This window comes from Eurypyga helias, unplaced genomic scaffold (genome assembly GCF_000690775.1).
Source record: "Eurypyga helias isolate BGI_N326 unplaced genomic scaffold, ASM69077v1 scaffold36245, whole genome shotgun sequence".
In the NCBI taxonomy this organism is placed as follows: domain Eukaryota; kingdom Metazoa; phylum Chordata; class Aves; order Eurypygiformes; family Eurypygidae; genus Eurypyga; species Eurypyga helias.
The window spans coordinates 3,776-26,922 of record NW_010252713.1 but is presented as its reverse complement, the minus strand read 5'-3'; the positions used below and the strand labels follow the sequence as shown (position 1 = coordinate 26,922).

At 37.4% G+C, this 23,147-nt stretch overlaps 1 protein-coding gene across 1 annotated transcript; it reads right to left on the bottom strand.

Moving 5' to 3' along the window:
• Positions 1–836: 836 nt before the first annotated feature.
• Positions 837–22,799, bottom strand: RASA2 (RAS p21 protein activator 2; the record flags this gene model as incomplete). The annotated part of the gene is made up of 19 exons (XM_010152460.1): positions 837–3,235; positions 4,112–4,301; positions 4,890–4,993; positions 5,627–5,835; positions 6,710–6,792; positions 7,077–7,183; positions 8,408–8,481; positions 8,949–9,026; positions 9,108–9,194; positions 10,450–10,556; positions 11,916–12,039; positions 12,805–12,879; positions 13,318–13,432; positions 14,750–14,898; positions 16,091–16,247; positions 18,004–18,102; positions 19,489–19,565; positions 20,818–20,890; positions 22,716–22,799. Coding segments are annotated over 19 exons (2,023 nt in total), but the record flags the coding sequence as incomplete, so codon positions are not given.
• Between the last annotated feature and the right edge of the window lie 348 nt (positions 22,800–23,147).

Here is a 23,147-nt window from a genome sequence, read left to right as displayed (position 1 = left end):
TCCAGGGGAGGCCTCCCCAGCGCAGAGCAGAGGGGGAGGATAACTTCCCCCAACCGGCTGGCCACGCTCTTCTTAATGCACCCCAGGATGCCATCGGCCTTCTTGGCCGTGAGGGCACACTGTTGGCTCCTGGTCATCCTCTTGTCCACTGGGACTCCAAGGGCCTTTTCCCAGAGCTGCCCTCCAGCAGATCAGCCCCCAACCTGTCCTGATCCATGGGGCTCTTCCTCACCAGGTGCAGTACTTGACACCTGCCCTCACTGAACTGCATTCTGCTTCTCCCCGCCCAGCTCTCCCGCCCGTCCAGGTCAACAGTGCCTGCACGCTGCCCCAGGAGGAAACCGCTGCACGAGCACAAGTCCGACTGGCGTGGAAGCCTTCTGTTACACATACACACACAACCCTCAAACATCACCTTCTCTCTCTGCTCTGACACACTGCAACATCAGCCTGGAGGAAAGCAGGGGATATCTTGCATGTTTTGAAAAACCACAGCCAAAAATCTTCTGCACTCTTTCAGAGGAAACAGGTAAGAGATTTTTACCTTTAAGCCTTGAACTCAAGTCACACAGCAGATTTACTTTGTCTGTCCTAGGATTTAGGAAGCCCGCTGCTTCCTAAATGATTATCACTTCTCTGTCCAACCACCGACCCTCCTTGGAATGTAACAATGCTGTAGGCCACCAGGCAAGCGCCCCCAGCTTAACGGGTTTTGCTTTTTCTGTCATCTGGATTTCTGACTTTACACCCAAGTCCTGTGTGTAGACCCCCACTAATTCAATCTTCCATAAATGCCAACATTTTAAAAAGACAGGCCTCCGAAGGAACAAACAACTTATTTAAAGTTTGTTGTAATTTATTTGTGAGTTATTCTCAAGAAATGTTACAAAACATTTTAATGTCTTGATAAGAAAATAAAATTTAAATAAAAATACATTCAACAATACATCATCATAATACAAATTAAAACTAATGATAATTTACAATCCTAACAGAACTAATTACTGAATCACATCATCTTTCTAGACTAACCAAAATTAAGGCAACTTTTATTATTAATCATCCTACTTGTACCTAATTAAATTCTAGAACATCTACTGCATTTTAAAACATTATAAATGAGAAATCAAATCTTAATGGTCACAAATATTCAATGGCCTTTGTTTTTTTCCTAGATATCCAGTACCAAAGAAAAAAAAAGTGCATATTTAGAAAAATGTTGCAAGAGTACACAATTTAATTTTTCTTAAATTCTGTGGTTTTAAATTTGAAACCCACAGAAAATGGCTCCAAGAGCAGACACTTTGCCACAGGGTTAATCCATATACAGCAAAACCTAACTTTGACACTCAACCATACTCAACTTTGTCTCACGGCACATTTTTATTAATGGCAATTAGTCAGACTCACTTTACCTTGGCAAAACATTTCTTGGCATTGACATATTCCTGTCCCCCCACCCCCACCCCATTTAAACTGCTGGCAAATAAAAGTCCCTTAGAACACATCAGCCATGTAACGAAGGGAAAGGCAAAACCAGCTGAGGTGATTAAATGTCTGAGATGCTGCAGACACGAGTACTGAATCCCAGATATTCAAACCCGGTTTGTCTGGTATCAAACCAAACAGTTATTCTAACAAGTTACATTCATTCCAAAAGAGATATCAATCCTGTCTTGCCAACTTGCTCCTACTACAGAAAGCCCCCCTACAACAGTAAAATGAATGTATAGTGATTTCAACAACTTACAGTTTCAAGCATCCTGGATGTCTATTCTATTTGTAAGTTGCATTCCTAATTAATTTGGCCAAATCTTGATTGTAAGAAAACCCAAAAACCACCCAACAAAACATCAACAAAAGACCCCACAGCAAATGGTCCAAAAATACAAGTACCACACATAGTTATTATTAAAACTAATATTCCAAGGAGTACCACTGTATTTAATACTGACGAAGCAAAGATGCCACAGTAATACCTTTGCTCCTTCCTGGTTATATACATATGTTCTTTCAGCATAAACCTAACTTCTCAGATGAAGTGAGCAAAAATTAATCTGAAAGTCAAGAATGCCAGTTTAAAAGTACGTTAAATGGCAAATACGAATCCATGTAACTGAAGATATAAAATTATTCACTGAAGCATTGCTTAGAGACAAAACAACGTTGATCATTCAACTGATCATAACAAGCAGATACTACAAAGTATCTAAAAATAATCTGGGATAGTCCAGATATCTAAAGTGCTTTGAGTGATTATAATAGAGATTATTTATTAGATTTGTAGTCAAAAGGTGAGCTGGACCTAGTTATAACTTTTTTATTAAAAAAAAGGAAATAAAATCATACATGGGATGATGTAAATTGATCCGTACTTTACTACAATCGTTCACATTTAAATCTTCTGTCTGTAGGCAAACTTATTTGAAAAGGATGTTGCTACCCTGCATTTCTTTTTAGATTAAGAAAAAACACGTACCTTAAAAAATCCTAAGGAAAACAGATAGTGGTCTAATGTCACTCCGTACATTACTCACCCCAAATGTAAACAAGAGGTACAACATAAGTTCCCTGATTTCTTCTTCTTTAGTACTTAAAAACTTATCTAACACTGGTATCTGCTGTCCAGATTATTTGCAGCATACTGCATGATTTTCTAAGACTTCAGCTGTAGATAGATCAAGTCCTGACACCACCTAATACAAGTAAAACAATGTCAAATGAATCGAGTGTGAAGCTCCACATCTTTTCCATGTCATAGTATCTTGGGATTTCTATTTCAAGATCCATATCAGCAGGGCAGGCACTCACGGTTAGGCAAGTCTGCAGTGTATGTATTGAGAGATGCAATCCAACCAACAAATGCCGTGTGGATTTTCTTCCATTAAAAAAGCTTATTTGTTTAGAAAGTTCTTTCCAATAAGACAATAATGGCAAAACAACACTTAGATTTATTCACTCCTGTTACTTCAAGAACCTGAAACTTCAAGTTCTTCAGCAAAACGAGAATAAACCTGAAGACCAGACTTCCAAGTAGATATTTTTCTATTAAATATTAAATAGATTGACAACACAACTAGCATTTATGTTTGTTCTTAAATACTTTGTAAAAACGTGTAAAATGAATTAAAAAAAACTAACAAAAAACCAACACAACAACATTTCCAGTTTCTGTTTTCATCCAAGTGTACCACAGTGCCTGGGTTAGGAAACTTTTCCAACAATCGGATTTTCTCTGAAAAACAAAACACAAAACCCCACCGCATTATATGTAAATATTTAAGGTTAACATTTGCTTTCTAGTTCTCATCATACAATTTTAACTTACTAAGCAAACCTGTATTATTTTAATAATTTCTACCACTAGCTGTAAAGTTTAATGATCTGTGGAAAAACTCACACACCTCCATGTGAGACCTCTAAATCAGTCAGTTTTTCTGAAAAAACTTGGATCAAATACTGAACTAGGCAAACCAACTGGGGTTTGACTTTTTTTCTGTGAATCAATTCTTATTAATACAAAGAAGAAATCAGAAAACTTGTCAGTAGTGGTCCACAGGTATCAGCCAGGACTGAAGAGACTTGAAAGAATCCGCTCTGGGGTCAACAGTGTACTCAAAAGAACAGATTTTTTTTTTTTTTTTTAACTTCACCAGAAATAGTGAGTATGTCAAGAAAATAACAAGCCAATATATACTGCATGAAAGACAGGGGTTTTGCAGTGTGATTTCTACAGTTTTATATAAAACTTTGGTATTTTAATTACTTCTTAGCCAAAATATGAAATTTTGGAAAAAAACTAGAAGGTAGGCAGACACTTCAGATGTTAAGTCATAAGGAAATGAAAGTCATTGCACCTGATTACGGGAATCTCAACAGGAACACAGATGAATCCCACACCAGAGGAACTTCTTGTATCCTCTAGCAACTGGTAAAAAGCTGCATTACTACAAATGATGCACTTAATTTCTCTCCATGTCTTTGTGTTGTCTAAATTTACCTTTAGCTTAATTATCTGTACCTCAACAGATTTGGCCTTGTTCTGTGACACTTTGCTTAAATTTTTTTTTAATACACATTTATGCATGTCAAAATCACGTAAGATACTTACTCACTGCCATATTTAGCACTAGATGATCTCTTCTTTCGGTATTTTTCATGTGATTCATTCAGCTTTTCTACTGTATCTATTATCTGTTTAAGTGTATGAAAAGTTGCTACAGAATCTTCAATTGTGAAGTTAGAATAATCATCTGGTTCTTTCCGTGGACCTTGGTAGACTGCTATACTTCCACAAGCCTCTACAAAAATTACCACAATTATCCCAATTAGAATTTCGATTATTATCAAACAGATTTAACTAACATAAACGGTGATTCTGAAATTCTGAAATGTAAAGTTACTCTAGCGTATACATGAAAGGGGCTAAGACAAAAGCAGGAGACAGCATCTAGATGTAGTTACAGTTTTGTGGCTCAGTGTCTGCTGGCTGTGTTCAGCATCTTGAGCACCCAGCTCTGCTGGTTCACATTAACAGAGCACCAGTGCTTCCTTGCAACTCAACCATGTCCAACAGAATGCACCCCACAGTCAGAGTAAAGGAGAGCCAAGACAAAAGAGCAATCAGCCGTAGTTGCAGTCTCCCTGCCTAGACTATTGCATACTTCACATATGCAAATTCAATTTGAACAATGTGCATGCCTGATGCCTACTGTAAAGAAATGACTGAAGAATGTCTGATACCAGAGCACTAAGATGACAAAAATATAATCTGTGTCTCTACACTCTATTTTCAGGTAAATTGTTAACATACCAAGTTGATGTTATGGGCCTAAAGAATTAGAGCTGAATAATATCAGTATAATGCTTTTGAATTACTACTTTAGTACCTTCCAACTTCTGTAGTTTAGACATGTTGATAGTGAAAAGTGAGTAAATTCTTTCTGCCTCTCTGTCTCCATCAATCTCAATCTGAGTATCCGCAGGAACATCTCTAAACGGTGAAAAGAGAGGCAGGTAGTCAATATAAGTCATTCTTGAAAGGAAATGAAAACTGATCCTGTTTCAATACACTTAGCCTTTTCATATATCTATCACCCACAGGCAGCTTCACAACTGCTACACAAAACCTAGCATTCATTGCAAACGTTCTACAGAAACAAGCACCTACAGGGCAATGAATACAGCAATATTGAAAAAAATCGTGTTTTCCAACAGAACTTTTTGTTTGGTGTGTCAAGAGAAAAATGTTTAAAAAATATTTACACCTGCAGCAAGATATGTCAATTATTTTGTATGACCTAGGTGTGTCCTATTTCTGCATTCAGCTTGACACCTGAATAAGTCTGAGCTATTAAATCCACTACTCTGCATGGAAAGAAATCAACCATTCCACACTTGTGATTTACATGCTGAATCGGTTACCTGCATTTTATATGGTGTCTGATGAAGTAATAGACTGAGTAAAACCCAGTGCTTTGGGCCTTATTAGTAAGGCATGTTTTTAATAGCATAACTTGCTGAAGAAGACAGGGAAAGCCTTGCCTTTGGATTTTCAAACTGTACTGTGACCTATAAATTATCTGTCCTACAAAACCGATGTATTTCCATCTGAGAAGCAACTTACGCAGTGCAACGAGCACAGCCCTCTGTGTTCTCTACCGTAGCCTTGCAGCAAAGCCAGCTCCCGTTCAGAAAAGCAGAAGGATGGTAAAAACTAAGCCTCTTCTGGTTGCACCTCGTTACCCGGCAAAGAGCTTCTATCCACTCACTAGCTTCTACACAGTTATTTGCTTGGATATAGAGCGGCTTTTCTCCATGTAGTACCTGGAACATCTGTACAAGGAACACATCATTATTCTGCTCTGTAAAAAAATTCAGTTATTGAACAACATTGAACATGTCAAAATAGATTTCAAAGCTCAGGTAATGCAACAAAGCCAAATTAAGACAGGAGAGAAAGGAAGACTCTTCACCTCTTCCATTTTACTATCCAGCCCTATTTAGGAAAACTGAAAAAAACCAAAACAGCTCCCTGTGCTCCACATCAAAAAGAAATCCTTAATGAATTAGAACATGATGCATTTTGTCCTCTTCATTCACATATTTTTAAATGTAACCTCAGACTTCATGCTTCATATCCTGAGAGTAACAGAAGATTCCCCAAAGTATCTCCTTTAGCCATCCTGAGCCTAAGTAACAGCTATACTTTTATCACTCCCTCAGAATTTTGGATTGAAATAGCAATGGAAATACTGATGTGTTAAAGGTCCAGAATGAGGCTGTGAGCACAAACAACACTCTCAGCCAATGAAGGTACTGTAGGAAGTTCTCATCAAAAGGAGTAAGTTTGGTAATTTCACATTTCTAGTAGAACATAACATAATACGTACTACTCTCACGTTGCATAAAAGTACTCTGTAGTAAGGTCACAGTTAGTTTTAAGCTTCCTTCCAGCAATGTGGAAAAGGGGGCAGAACCATAAAATCAATCAGAAAAGTGGGTGCAGAGATCAAAATCTCAAGGTTAAGTTCCATGTTCGGAATACCTGGAAACACTGCATACAACTTGATTTTTTTATTTCTGATCCCAGATTTTTTTTGGTGAAGTGTTTAGTAATAGGGTTTCAGTAAATCTATAAGCTAATTATAATATTTTTTTTAAAGAACACATTAAGAATTACATATGACGTAAGTATCTTTTGACTCACATTTTTCTTGTTGAAGGAGCTCTCATCAAGTTTCTCCACTGCAAGGATGTTTTTGATTGGAATAGTAAAAATTGGTTCTTTATCTGTAAAAAACAGCAACCAGACGGTGACGCAGTTTTTAAAAAACTGTTTTATAACCTCAGTGCACTGGTACTGTAGGTTAAGTTCTCAAAACGTGCATTTTTATTATTGAGGAAAATGTACATGAATCAGAAGCATTTGGTAATCAGGGCAAAGGTAACTAAAACATCTCATGTGCAGTTTAGGAAAACAAAAAAATTCCTGCTTTTTAAAAAGCAGAAGTCAGATGCAATCACTTAGAAAATATTGAGAAAACAAAAATAGTTGTGAAATGAACATAATTTACCTTGCTGTTTGTGGTAGGTGAATTCTCGACTTGTTAGGCAGAACCACCGCTTTTTGAAATTCTTTTTACCAATGCGAGTCCTTCCCTGAGCTCTTTTGTACATTTCTCTGTAAAGACAGAATCAAATGAAATGCATCAATCTTCTGAAGAGCTTTCAAAACCATTTACTGAGAGAACACGTTGTTCATCGTGCAGCAACATCTACTTTGCTGTAGGTTTAAAAAACCCAAATCTACGAGCTGTTAAAGAGATCCTTAAGATTACCTCCCAGTATGGTGATTGTGTACAGGGTTCCACAAGCAGGAAGGGAGTTTGAAAAGCGTGCAGCCCAGACTCCTGTTTGTAGCAGTAAATTTGGAGTGGGTACTTATACAGATCCAGAACCCTACATTTTCCCAAAAGGGAGTTAACATGTACCCACCTACAGGATTCTCTCTTTCCTACCACTTTCTAGGTGTGAAAGTACTCGGCCTTACTCGGATCAGAACCTGAATACAGATGAAATGGCTCTGAACGTGACTCAGTGACAAGGGCTAACACAGAGTGTATTCGGTACACTTCAAAGTGTACTCACTGGCAACTGTGTTTTATAAGCAGCCCCCATCAATTTGTAATAAAGATTAGCTTCCAAATTGCTATTAACTAGGTGTTGAACCACTACAGCTGTCTCTCACTTCTATTTAGTCTTTTATTAAAAGGTAGATTACTTCCTTGTTTGAAGTTTGGATGCCACTTTCCCAGAAGAATCTTTTCTTGTTACAAATCTGCTTCTCGGATAAAATACAGTGTTTTTTCCCCATAAATGTTGCTTGAATTCATTCACCAGCTATTCAAAAAACCCCAGTTCCTATCTTGGAAAGACTGATTTTCCTTTCAGGTTTTATAAAAGCATTCTAACATTTAATGTTAAGTGTTCCAATTACAGGGTGATATTTTCTCCAGCTTGAAAGGCAGAAGATTTAGCTGGCTGGGCTTAAACAGTATGCAAAGTTACCGCAAATCAGTATGTCCTTGTAACATACACTTTCATGACCCTGAATAAGCCATCACAGAGCACATGCTGAACTGTAATGGAAATCCAGACAGGCTTTAATAGGTTTTAAGCTGCTTTCAATTATTTTTCCCAGAGTACTTAAAAGATGAGTTCTGAAAGTTTACAGGTGTTGGTTTGAACTGATGTTGCAAACTAACAAAGAAATATCACAAATTACAAATATCAGAATTTCCACAGTGTATCAAAATTTTAGGGAGTGTTAATCTGACATTGGCACTAATGAAAACCCAGTAAAGTCACTTCTGTTTTGCATAATATAGATTCCAGACGTATTTACCCTTCTTTTAGATGTACTGGCTCACTCAGACCACTGGGCTCTCTGCTTTCAGTAGAGGAAACGTCATCTAGGAACTTAAGGAAAAATACACCCGGAATACATTATTATTCAGAAACACAGAACCACCAAAAGCTATTTTGAAAGTAATACATGTGCACTTTCTCCTGGAGCAGAACAGTTACTTTATGCGACAGACGAAATGAAAATGTATTACAACGAATTGGAACAATGTAACATGGGATGCCCATGAGCCACATGAGATTTCTTCTTTTTCTGTTCTTTAACAGCAGATCTAATAAAGTCTGTTTCAAAGAGTTCATACTCTTTTGTTAAAAAACCCCTATATTTTGTTAGTTCACTACGTGTCACTCTTGTGTATTTGACTGTGTGGATTTTGTTGTTTGGCTTTTCTTTTTTAAAACACATTTGAAATGGCCCACAATTTTTCTTTTTCTCACTAATACAAAAGAATAACACAACCTTCTGATAATTAAGACTGATCAAATAAATCAACCATTAAAAAAAAATAGTTGAAAGGTACCTTTTTAACAGATTCGGTAAATTTTTCTTCTTGAAATGTTTTGAAAAACTCACACATAAACGTCTCCTTGAAACTTGACTGAAAGAAGAGATATATTGACATAAATAAATCGTCAAAGAATGTTGTCTATAAAATGAGAAAGAATTCTAGAAGCCTTACAAGTTTGCTTTTGGTCAAACTTCCCCAGCTCCCCAAAGTCTGGATGGCTTTTGATATAAGAGTTAATGTTCTAGAAGTCTGTGCATCCTGAAATAAAAAAAATTCAGAAGTCAGATTTTTTTCACAATTCCAAGTAAAGCTTTGTTTTAAAAATGAAAGCATCACAAAAATTATTACATCACACAATGTAGTAAATCTTACACGTCTCCATCCATTTTCTTCTTCGCCCCAAGAGAAGAAATGCATATGGAGTATTGTAGCCTGTTAGTTGTTATGCTCTGTGAATTTATTTGTACTTCATAACCTACTGCGAAGAATTTCATATTTTACTCACTGCCACTAGAATTTAATATTAGTACTTTGAAAAATATTTTATCTGTAAGCCATCTCAAACCCCTCAAATCCTCTATTTGCTACTACATATCTAATGCTTCTGAACTATCCAAAACTTAACACTAAACATAATGAAGTATTGCTGGACAAATGCTGGGAATTTTCATAATAAAAAGTGAACTTAAAACTTTGTCTTTAAGGCATTCACCTGGTTTGTTTGCCGTCTCACCGCTTGCACTTTAGTACACGATTACAAACACAGCCACAGAATAGGGCCTTGTTGTTCCCTTTAAAATGTTTAACCTTCAGGAGATTAAAATCCTGTAATCTTTTTACTCAACAAACTGGATAATGTCAAAGGAATGAATTTGACTAAGCAGATTTTTTTTCTTCTGAAGTACAACGCATTTAAGTAGGTAAGATAACCTCTAGAACAGATTTCATCCATATCCTGTATTTTATGTGAAAATATTGCAGTACTTCTTTCGTATCTCCATATTCCTGTATTTGAAGATTTTTTTTTTTTTTAAATGTATATCTACTTGACAACTTGGAAACTGAAAATGGAGGATCTAGCAACCCACTGCAACTAGTGGAGTCCAGAACAAGTATGCAGACCAGTTACTGGATAACTCTGCCATCTGTTTAAGACACAATTGCAAATATTTCTTAAAAGTGACATCTGGGTATTTAAATTCCACAGCAGAAGGAAGCAATACCATTTAGGCACGTGCCTTAAAGAACCCTCAGTCATGCTGCGATTCTAACAAAAGGCACAGGGGCTTTAATGTCAACAGCTCTTCTACATCATTTGGTAACACCTCAAAGACTGAGAAATTTGATGCTTAAAGAACTGCAAACATCTCAGTTCCTTTGGTGAGGTATGAAATAGAAAACTCAAGCTAGCTTTAGAAATCCCAGTTACAGGCTCACTGAAAGTAACATGCCTTCACAGATAAACAGATCTGACAGTTACGAATAAAACAGAACAAAGCTTCACGAAACTTACTGGATGATGAGGTCGTAAATGAAAAGTATGAGGTGAGACTACGGCTACAGCAAAGAAACGAAGAAACACAAAGCTGCTCACTGCAGAATACTGTACATGAGGGTCATCTGCAGAGAAAAATCATGAAATGTAACGTGCACTAAACTTAATAAGAAATAATGAAGACAGTCAACATAAGAATCCTTAAGATAACATCAAAGGAGACATATTTTAAAACAGAATGGAAAAATCAATGAAGTGCATGAAATGAGAAAGGTGATCATGGTAAAAAGTGTTCTACTTAATATGGAGGGTTTCTTTCTCCTAAAACTGGCTCATCAGCTCCACTATTAGGACCGATGAGATTACTGCAAGCATTTACATATGCAGTGCTGATTAGGTAGGGCTGTAGGCATCTTAAACCAAAAGAGAACATACTGCAGCATCTACCTTTAAGCATTAGGGCTATGGGGTTTATTCACCTGTAAAGCTAATCACTGATCACCTCAAATACTTTAATGCTGCACAACCAATGCAGTCAACACATTAACAACTCTAGTTCTGAGCCACATCATAAAACCATGGTGTTACATAGTCTTGACGCTATAAATGAGGATTTTGTCAATTAAAATTCTGGTTATATTTACCCCTTTATACTGGGAAGTACAGTGGGATCACATTCTTACTCTAAAGACCACTTCAATTTGATCAGTCTGGGAAGTCAGATATTCTGAAAGGACTGTCTTAACCAGCAGAATTATGGTGCCCATTACAGCTACAAACACGAATCACAAAAAGGCTCCAGATTATGAGAAGTATATCTGTAGCTTATTTTATGACATTTCAGAATTTAATTGACTGAAGTATAAGAGTATTTCAGACCTACCACATTATTCCTATATTAAAACCATTCTGAAAGAGTAAAAATGTTCTAATTCTGGTCACATTACAGATATGTGAAATATTTTACATAATCCACCCTCCTCAAAACTACCAGTAAGTAAAGCAGTAGCAGTAGTAAAGATAACTTCATAAAAGTTCTGAATGGGCTAGTCATAGTTACAAGCAGCTCACATCGTTAGGATGAATTTATTTTCAAGGTTACATCTTGCTGCTTTAGAAGCAACAAGCAGATCAGCTCTTCCAAACTTCCCATCTCTGAAATAAATCACTTCCTCTATTACTTGTGCTTTTCTTCTAGTACCTCATACTGTTGTTGGTGACTTATTTGCTGTTGTCTAGCACTGTTTCTGGCCTCCTACTTTTTTTTTTTTTTAATCACAAGATACAAAATTCTTGCCGACTGACCACAAAGGTTTACTGAAACTTAAAAACTGACAGAAAAACAAATGCCTGACTGTTGAGGTAAGAAGTTCAGGGCACAGCTTTGGACAAGGCAAGAATTTTAACAGTCCCCATTAGGCAGCTGCAGAAGTTACGTATTTCATGCTGAACACCATTTTCAAAAGCTTTTAGAGAACACTTACTTGGAAACCTTTTGGCAGCCAGATGCCTCAAAGAATAAAAAACATCACACATTAGGGTAGGACAACTTATACTTGACCGTACAATTTCACGGAATACTTTGTCTACATAATAGCGTAGATTTTCCTGCAATTATGAAAAAATTTTCAGACCATTACTGTTTTGTTTGGGTGTTTGTTTGTTTTTCCCTGAACACAAAAATAACACTACAATTCCTTTTTTGAAAAGGCTGCCTGGCTATTCAATTATTTTTAGTACAGTGCATATTTTAAAAGGCACATAATATTTATATGGTATTCCTAATGTTAAAAGGTAGTAGCTTAATGAAATTCACTTAGATCAAAGCATATAAGCAGTTTCTGGCAATATACAACTACATCAAACCCCATTTTCGTAATTTGACAACAACATGTTACAAGGAAGGAGCACTTCCCATGCATACCTAGTGAGTGTTAATTTAGTTCGTTAAACCAACTACTACTGTCTTAAATGTCACCCCCTCTGGTAACAGGCAAGCGGCAAGCAAAACCTCAACAAAAAGTGTTGAAGCCGTTCTAATTAGGTACTTCAGCATCTAGATGCTGAGTACAGCGCTTTTTTGAATCACAACACCCAACAAGTTGGCATGGAAGACTGTAACCCTCTGTTTAGTTTCTCCTCCCTGTCCCATTTCCCATTGGGCTTATCCTTGGCTATTTTCATAAACAGGGATGAGAAAAGGCAGCTTCTCCTTTGCTTACTCTGGAATCAGAAAATTACACTGCTACCATAAGTTACTTATTTCCCATTACACAGAGCTGCTTTTTAAAATGTTGGTTGTTTGGTTGGGTTTCCCCCCCCCCGCCAGATTTCGTGAAAGTTTAAGTTAGGAAAACAGATTAGGAAACTCACCATATTAATTTCTACATTATCCCCTTCTCTTAATTTGATAGGATCTATTTCACAGGGTTTGGGAGACTCACATATCTGAAACAAACAAACAAGACTATAGGAGTTCAATTTTTCAGAGAGAAAGCATGAAAATGCACCTATTGAAAACCAGATTCTGTCCTAGATTTAGAGATAAAACTCTAAATAGGTTCTAACTATCCACAACGGCATGCAATAATCCTCCTCACTTTTGCGTGTGCCTTTTTACATGGGTCAGTTACATAAAGCATCACGTGGGTAAATTCCGCAGTGTGTTAGAGGCGGGAGTAACTGTCACTGACTGTTTATTTTCAAGCATCTGGAACACCATTAACAAAAAGCAGGTCCTCTCACTAAACCTAACCAATTACTGCTCAATGTAACTTTCCCTTAGAATTCTCCCACAGCAGGAGCTGCAAAAAGAATGCTTATCAGAGAGACAGCATACCCCAGGGGACTAAGTGTCCTGAAAAACGTTTCAGTAGGATAACCTACCTCATCAATAACAGGCTTCAAAGTAACCTTTAGGTAGTGCTTCCCCACTATTTTCATCATTTCATCTACACACCGAGTTGCTAATGAGTTGCCTCTGAAGACTGTGTTTGCTTCTCTGTAAGAAAAAAATTGATCTTATTTACACAGCAAAGAAATAAGAAGCTCAGCTACAAAATCAATTAATACATTGTCCTGCTATTAAATAATTAATTTTTGAAAAAAGTTTTCCAATGTTTCACTCAGATTCCAGAACCTACATACCCAGCTTGCAACAGCACTCAGGAACAGAAAGAATATTATTACAAGAATATTATTGCAGCTATTACCAAATGCAGGAACATAATTAAAACCAGAAAGAAAAGCCTAAAGTTTTAGACAAAGGAAGTTATAATCCAGTGCTGAATGTGAGAAAGAACAATTGGAGAAAATTCCAAAATAATGAAGGCTTGTGCTTCACCAATATACAGTTCTTCCTCCTTTAGTCCTGGTGAAAAAAAAAAAAATCTTAAAGCTACAATAGCTAGCATACTGCTACACTATACTGAAACTCAGACACTTTAACCAAAACATACTTGGTCCAGGGTTATGCTTTTTATTCATTATAAAGAAGAAAACTGACAGCTAGCTGTGCAAAGTACACCTTTCTAGTCTGAGAGGTTTAGTTTAATCTTTGCTGCAGTTCAATTACAACTGAAAGGAACATGTGTACTAAAAGGCAGCTCAGAAAAAAACAAAAAAAGAGCGCCACCTCTTTCTACACAGTTAAATTGTCTCACCTTACAGAGACACGGAGTAAGTCAGCTTTGAAACAAACTATCTGGTGGTGAACAAATCCTTTCGGTGTCTCCACAGGACATGACCTCAGTGGCCCCTACTCAGGTCTACTCCATTTCTCTCCTAAGCACAGAGCTGCATATTCACAGGCCATACACAGCTACTTGGAAAAACTCCTGCACTTGCTACTTTCAGGGCACGCAGGACACGTACGTACTTAGAAGGCATCTTTGCAGAAGAAGAGTACCCCTCGTTTAAGGCACACGCTAAACGGAACAGGGTAAGATTCTCAGCATTTTTAAGTGTTAAGCACCAATCTAATGGCCAGTAAAATTTGAAGAGTGGCCAAACTATGACATTTTAAAATAAAAACTGTACTCCTGGACACAACTCTAGACTACTAGCTATTATTCTTTAGTGCACACTAGCTCCAAAAAATCTTTACCAAATAGCACATAATCCTTAACTCTGGCTCCCGGCTTCAATGTGATTTTAATGAATGTTTTTATAAACTAGCATTAAAATACCAATCTATTCAGTCAGTTTTACATAGTGAGAAAGAACATTTCAACATGCTTACTTATCAATGTTGTATCATGAAGCCCTTTGAAAGTCTAAGAATAATTTAAAAAGGCATCACTGAACATGAAATACATACTGGGTGTCCTTCAGGTCTAATTCTGCCACTGCTGCAACAAATGGAACTAGCTTATGGTGGTGTAGCAACAATCGTACAAGAGGCAGAACAGCATCATACTTGTCTCGACAAACTTCGCTCAGTATGTAGGCAGCAGATGCAGAAATCGGCTGTGAGAAACCAGAATATGAAATCATGAGTGAAGGAGTTAAGTGTTCTTCATGCTTTTGGCAAAGTACAGGTCAAAGCTAGTAAAACTACAGACTCTTAACAGAAAGTTTCAACATTTGCTGTATAACATGGCAATTAGAAGTTTCCATTCCACAGAAGTAATTAAAAACTGGTATTATGTACTCTATACCTGACATTTAAGAATGAAATTCAGCATCTACTCACCCTTCTCTTTCTTCCTAAAGGGTTAGAGCTTGGCTTTGTCACAAATCCAAGCAAGAGGCAGTTAGCAACTGCTTTACTACAATGCCATCTATCTTTAACAGACTTTTAAAACTATAATCAGGGCACATCAAAACACAGCTCTCACACTTCTAAAGTGCCTGTCACCATTCTACAACTGGGAATTTCAATACCAAAACCTGACAACATTATTTCATTGAAGTAAAAAGACAGCTGCTGACTGCCACTACCTACAAATACACAGCTCTTCCTGAATTTCAGTGACGTAGTATCTGAATATGGGCCAGCAACAATTTTAGTCACAATCTACTTCCTCTTTGCCGCTCTTCTCCTCTGCCAGTACTTCACCAACATCTGAAGTGAAGAAAGGCTATAAAAGACACAAGAATATAAAGCCTGGCTACTGTGATTTGATTCCTGTCTCAATGTTATGCTAACCACCTACCACACCTCCTGCTTTGTCACCAGGTCCACATGAGAAATTCAGTCATGCGGATTAACATACTGGGGGCGACAGAAACAAACCAGAAGATGTGGAACTAGCAATGAGTTCTGAAGCAGACTATTTTTGGTAAAGGTGATTATCTGCCCCTTCAGTGCCAATAATGGATCAATGTCCCCAGAAAACCATTAAACCCAGGGGGCCAATAGCAGACAGAGGAAAACACAATGTTGAAAGAGCAACTAACTAAAAAGAAGTATTTTGTCTCTTCCAGTCACAGAGCACAGGCTATTTATCCATCTCTTCTGGTTCTTCTAAGATAAGAAGAAAATTTTGGTAGCTTGGAGCAGAAGTAAGTGCTCTACAAGCTGCTCATCTGGGTGTTACAGAAGTAATTCATGCAAAGGAGCAAAAAGATTCTCTAGATATGCATAATGCCCATTGTCTCACACAGGATTGCATAATTAAAGTTTTCCATTTCAAAAAGATACTTTTAGCAAAAGTACCTGAACATCTGATGATTTTAGCAGCAGGTTTCTTAGAGAAGTGTAGTATTCAGATGGAAGAACACAGTCTTCTGTATAACAGATATTTAATCTAAGTGATCCCAAATCATCAGTTTTAGAAGACTTGTTTCCATTTTCTCTTGGTTGAAGCAAGTACCTGAAAGCAATAGGGAAATTCTAAAATATCAGATTCACACTATTGTAGAATCAGTCAAATTAAAGTATCACATTTAATTATTTCAATAAACATAAACGAAGTCTGAAAACTGACAATAAAATTCACATTAAAAAAAACTTGAGAAAAAAAAAGAGCAGCATTTGATGCACCTTTAGCACACAATGAAACATGTATTTATTTTCTCATTCCTTGCCAAACAGTGAAATAGATACACTTCTTGTAGCTCAACTTTGTAGCAAAAATAGTCAAAAATTGTTGGACCTCATTTTACATCTAGGTTTTATTTAGGGTGTTGGGACACAGCAGATTTAACAGCTCGTGTCAAGAATTTCAATGGTCTAGTCTGAAAACAATAAAAATACATTTTATTAACAGGCTGCATTCCTGAGAAACAAGTAAGATAAAGAATAAAAAGACTGTGCTTGCTTCCTACTCTCAATACAAACTACATGAAACAACTCACTGCCTTGCGTTGTAGTTCCACCGTATTCCAACAGGAGGTGCATCCCTACAAAAATGTTCACAGTTTTTTAGCTGCGCCTGATGTACTACAAAGTACATTAGCAGGCACAAATGTCTTTATCGATGCTTCAGGAGAATGGGACCCGAGCCTCGTCAATTCAAAAAGCTCTGCGAACACACTACACGGGTAATGAGGCCATGTCAACACAGACTTTCTCTTCACAGGTTGCTAACGGACACACGTCATTATGTTAGCACGGTCATCCGGCTTTTGATCAGTTCAGAGCACTGGCAGAACACGCCTGCGTCTGCAACACACCATGTAAACAACAGCAAATGCTGACACAAACATTTATTATGTTCAGCATCACATTCAAACACGAAGACTAAGAGTTTGGCTTGGACTCATCCAAGACACTTGAAGCCTGAGGTGGGTACGTGAAGTAGAGCCATAACAGTTCCTGGCCAAGTCCTGTGTTCCATTTAATTCCTATTTACCCACTTGCTTCCTATGTGTTTTCTACATGGATATGCAATGGTTTCCTCCATTCTCTTCTCTGTAGCAAAAGGTTTGCTAAACCAGAATATTCTACACACTTTGAGGCATCTGAATCTGCTGTACTCTGCTCGACACTAAGCATTTCGGACAGTAAACGGGCTAGAGATTGGCTCCTGCTTGCAAGAACTTCAGAAGGGAGGTTGCTGCTCTGTTATAAGCAAAGGTCTGTCTTTCCTGAATTCCCTCCATACCTTATCCTTCCAGTTTTTAAACTTCTGTGCTTGCTCCCCTGAAGTGACATTGGGTTCGTACCAGAAGATACCTTCTGAACTTCCTCAAGGAAGACTAAATAAAAGCCATACTTAATTTTTACATAACCTCTTTATCAGTCATTCTGACTTCAGAATTTCATTACAAGTGATGCAATTGTGAGAAGTTCCAGGTTTGCTGGTGAGGCTAAAAAGCACACACAGATCACTAAAATCCAGCAAGCTGAGTGAAAGATGGTTACACTCAGTCTTCCCTTTCTTTGCTCTCCCACACCTTCCCCTCAAACACAGGAACTATTCTGTGGGAAGTGGGCAGACTGGGGAAAGAGAGCTAAACATACTCCCTGGCAAGGTTCTTTTATTCAATAGGAAAGCACTCTTGAAACACATTTTCCTAGACTAGGACAGGAAGACATATTTTAATGGATAGTTAGAATAACATATCCCTTGCAAGGGAAGTGCTGCAAGATAGAAGCACATTCAATTCTGAGCCACCATTTCTCACCATGCTTGAAAGGAATCATTTCTTAACACTTTCACAGGAACTTTAATTTCTCCTAGGAAGATGTCTTGTACCAAATTTCCATTATTCCATAGGTCAACCCTGTAAATAAGAACATTGTTTATTTTTTCTTCTCCCAGACAGAAATTAAAATCTTCAAGTTAACAATAACTGCCTTACAGCAATAATCCACATGCATGCAGGCAGAAAATGTTAGAAATCTCACTCCATTCTCATTAAATCAAGAATCATCAAACGAGTGGCTTATTAACCCATAAAGAACTGATAAAGAAACAAACAGTGAGAGTTAGACTTGCAGACCTTCCGCCAATAAATAAAAGTGATATTGAACACATAGATGTATTCTGAGCAGTCTCCACCCCCAAAATTGTGCATATTTCTTCTCAGGTAATTCAAGTGAACTTTTTAACCCATACATTTACATATCCCTATCTAATTGCTAGAATTTGGCACACTGCAATGCCACACCAACACATGCGTTTGTTTTTCCAAACAGCAGCTCGTATCATTACAACCTCCAAAGGAATCACAGACTCCAGACATGCACCTTGGGTTTGGTTTTGGTTTTTCTGTTACTTCTTACCTCTCTGACATTTCTGACAGACAGCAGTTGTTAAGAAGAACAAAAAAAATTAATACTAGATTTGTTGGGGCATGACTATTTTTCTAAATATATTTGCATCTATAACGAAATATACAATTCTAATGAAGATCTTCATGAAGCCAATAGTTAAAAATGCGCATACCAAGCTAGTTCTATAATGGCTATTAAAACTAATCTCTAACAAATTCTTCTGATGCCTGTTAGGAAACATATGCTAGCCTTGAAGGCTTCGCCACGCAGCAGATTTGGTGCATATATGTGCATGGACACAATGAAGAACAGAAACTGAGTACAGGGGCTCTCAATTGTTCTAACTACATCACATACAGACAGACCGACCTGCTCTGACGGTAAAGGAGCAGAAAAGGGGAACATACCTTGAAAAATTCTTTGCATTTGGAAGGAAAAGATGCAACACTACTGTCCCTCTAAGAAGCAATGCAAAATCTCATAAAAGAGTCTTTTCCCACTGTTTTGATTCAAACAGCCAGCTACATTTGAAACCACCGACTAGCATCAGGTACACGGTTAACCCTCAGTACAAGTTCTGTTGTCAGTATTCTGCCCAAACTAGTACATATTGATAGGAGGTTCTCATGCCTCTTTACTCACAGGCACAGCAAACAAGTTTAGGCTGCCAGATACACTCTACCACTATTTCCTTCAAAACAAAACCCCCTCACCTTCAGTAAGAAACACACTGAAAAAAATGTGTCTAGTTTTATATGTTACAAGGATATTTTCAACAAGTCTGATCAGTAATTATCTCGAGTTACACTAACATAAAACATTTCTTTATCATCTTGATGATAAACTATAATGACTTAATATTAATAAATCACTTCCTAATCTACATAACTTACCTGACTTCTAGTTTCTCAATATCTTCTTCTTCCACCTGAAACTGGGACTTTTTGGTGTAACTGCTGGACCTGGTTACCTGCAAGTAAATTCTTCCTATTAACACACTTTTTACTGCTGTGTTATGGATGACAAAAAACAAAGAAAAGCCTGCCTCTAACACTGGTGAACTGAACTTTTCCCTTTTTAAAAGGATCAGAACCTATTTACCAAACAAACTGCCTTTTTAACAGAAAGTAGGAGAAAAATTGGTCAAGAAGGGTTCATGGTGGAGCCTGAGGGCTAGCTGATATCGGGAATTATGGTATACAGGTCTGCTAGAGAAAACAAGAAGGAAGCACGACATGAAACTAGCAATAATTTCTTTGGTTTCAGCATGAGCCCCAAGAAAGCATTAAATTTAGTTCTGATATGTTTAAGGAAACAACAAACAAGCAGCCCACCCTTCTTGCCCCAGTTATAACTCAATTGTAACCTCAATTGTAACCTCTAGTTTTCCTCATCTCTAGACTGATTGCATTCTCAGCTTAACTCAAATATAAATCATAAGTCAAAGTAATCAGAGTGGTTTAGATCACATTTTTATCCTAATACCTTACTTCCTAAGAAATTACACTCAGTATCTTGAGCAGGTCAACTGAAACACACGCAATACATTGATACTCTATATGTATGTATGGAACAATTTCTCACTGAAGTCCCACAGCAGGACCAGGATCTACATAAACATAATAAACTAATATATTTGAGACACATGTAATAGTTGCACTGTTTCCAACTCTCAGTTGAACAGTATACTATGCTTACAGGCAAATGTAGTTTTTATTACAGAGACAGATGAAAAGTCAAACTCATAATTTGGTTATTGTAGGGCAAGTCACATATAATTAAAATAAAATCCTATATAATAAAAAAGTCAAAATTTTTTTAAATAACACTTGCCTTTATTGGGAATAATCACTACACTGTTTTATCATTTTTTTAGCTCAATGTTCTAGAAAATATTTAAAACAAATTCCACAGATAGGCTGAAGTACTCTCAGAACTAACGATGGCAACAGATGCTATATAAAGTGATTCAAGATAACGAATTACCTTCACATACGGGCTTGTGAGGAAGTAATTTTTCAAGTAGCAATTGAAGGGGAATACTATTGTCTGGCAGCCCCCAGAAGCATGTCATTCATTTACATTTGAGAGGCTGGTAAGAGCTCTTCAACTTCCTTGAAGAGAGCTTTCTGTGTTAGGTACTGCTATGCAGCTTGCTTGAAAATACTTGAATAAATATTTGTATAAAATCGATACAGGCAGAATACCACACAAAAAGTTACCTCAAAATAAAATGTTTCGTTAAACTGCGGATTGCTTGTTTTCTTCTTTACTTTCGTCTTCTTTTGGTCATTCCTGTTCCAATGTGGTAAAATTTTTACCATAGACAACTTAAACACACAATTATAAAAGACATTCTATTGTCAAGAAGGACCCATGCATTTAAGTTAAAACATTTTTTGTCATTTTACAGGTCACTTTGATTAATGATGAAAATCTTAAAATAAAAATGAGTTCATACTATCGTTTGAGAAGCTAAAGTTTTAAGTGCTGTATCTAGTTAGTCATGCACCCGTCCAGCTCAAAGTTTCTGTTTCATTTCACAAATGAGTATGACTTACACATATACGTATACTTATCACATAGAATATGTCAACAATTTCCAAAGCATTTAAAATTTAAGTCCGCAGACAATTTCTTGACCACTGCTTGCAGGTTACAAGCACTTTTCCTCATCTTGTGCAACTGCCAATTTCTGGTTTTCCCATCCTCTTTTGTTGGGAAAAATCCACTGCTTCTTTACAGACAGAGGCTCACACCAAGCCACTGAACATTTTCTTTCGATGGAATCACTCATGCTTGATGCTAAGCAGCATAGGGTCAAACAAAACAATTGCTCCCCACTCCACTGTGTTTTATAATTTTTTAAAAAATTTTACATATTTGATAGAAGAATACAGTCTTATTTAATTAGTAAAGGGCTATGATAGTATAAAGATGCTTTCTAAAAGAAACAAATATAAAACGTGGGGGAAAACATACGAGGGAGAAGAAAAATTGCCCTAGACAGCGACTGTTTTCAGGCACTGGCCATATAAATATTCCAGCCATGGTACATGAGTCACACATGCATGAGACTGGAAAATCTTAACGAGGAACTTCTGTCATATTTGCACATATATTCCCATACCAACAGGGTGAATATTTGATGGGATCAACATTCACCCAGTTCCATCTGTACCACAGGACTCAAACAGGAAATATATGTCAATTTACCTTCTTTGGCAGTCAACACTATGCTTCCTAGGTATAACGGTCGAATCCCCCTAGTCCTCTAGGACAAACCCAAACAACCAAAAAAACCCCCCAAAAAGCACCCACAAAACCCAAACATCAGTCCCCACCCACACCTAAAAAAAACCCCCGTGATCGTATGTTACCAGGGAAGAAAAGATGCCCCATTCACTCAGAGCTTACTCAGGGACAATCCTTCCAAAGTCTTGAAAACGTGCAAGTTCCCTAGAAGGCATTCTGGTACTAGGCTCACAGAGGAAGTTCTTCAGTACCGAAAAAAGTAAGTGGACTGAGGTTCGAAACCCAGCTTCCTTGGGATGCTACTGGGCAGGGACTGGCAGACAGCCAGTGTGTGGGCTATGTCATTCAGGATTCCACAATCCAAAAAAAGGAGGCATTTAAGCTGTGGACACTCTGAATGTAGCATTCTGCAGGTACTGGCAGTACAACAGCCTCACCAGAACCTCTACTCTCTTGCTTCCTCCCAATTGCTAAACATTGGCTGCAAAGAAACTCGCACATTAAGAAAAACAGGGAACAGAGGAAGGCGAGTAAGCAATTGCCTAGACCATCCCACAGAGGTATTTGACAACAATCAATAGGAATTACAGAGCACATATCAACAGCCCAACACAAAACCTGGGAAGAAGAAAGAAGTATGACAAGCGGTTCTTGGCTAGTGCAGGCCATTCAGACACACCAAACACCTCCACAATCTTGAGAGTATGGTAGGGAGGAAAACAGTAGCAAATGGAAGATGTGATGTACACAGAAAGCTTTTTAAGATTTTTCCTATTATTTTAAAGATTTTGCTAAAACCTGTGACTTCTTTTCCAGTGTAAAATCACAGCATTTTAGAGTCATTAATTTTACGTTAAGAAGTTACCTGGATGGCCCCACAAGAGAGACTGTTGCATAAGGGTCACAATTCTGTCCATTTATAAGAGGCAACCCATGGCACTCCTTTATGCTATAAGGAAAAGGTAACCAACAGATTAGTGAAGTCTTTGGTTTAAAAAAACCCCAACCAAACAAAACCAAATAAACAAAGAAAAACAAACAAACCCAGAAGAAAAACACCCCAACCCTTTCTTTTTTAAAAGTCTTTTTTTAAGTCCTGCTGTATTATGCACTGATATATACACTGATCCAGCACAACGTTATGTACATGAAGTAAATTGCAACTACAGATCACTGGATGGTAACACAAGGTAATACTCAAGTCAGACTTGGGGGGCTCTACTGCTTCAATAAAAGACATTCCAGTATCACACGTATGACAAAATCTAAGTAAAATGAACTCCTGAGTTAGGGGAAA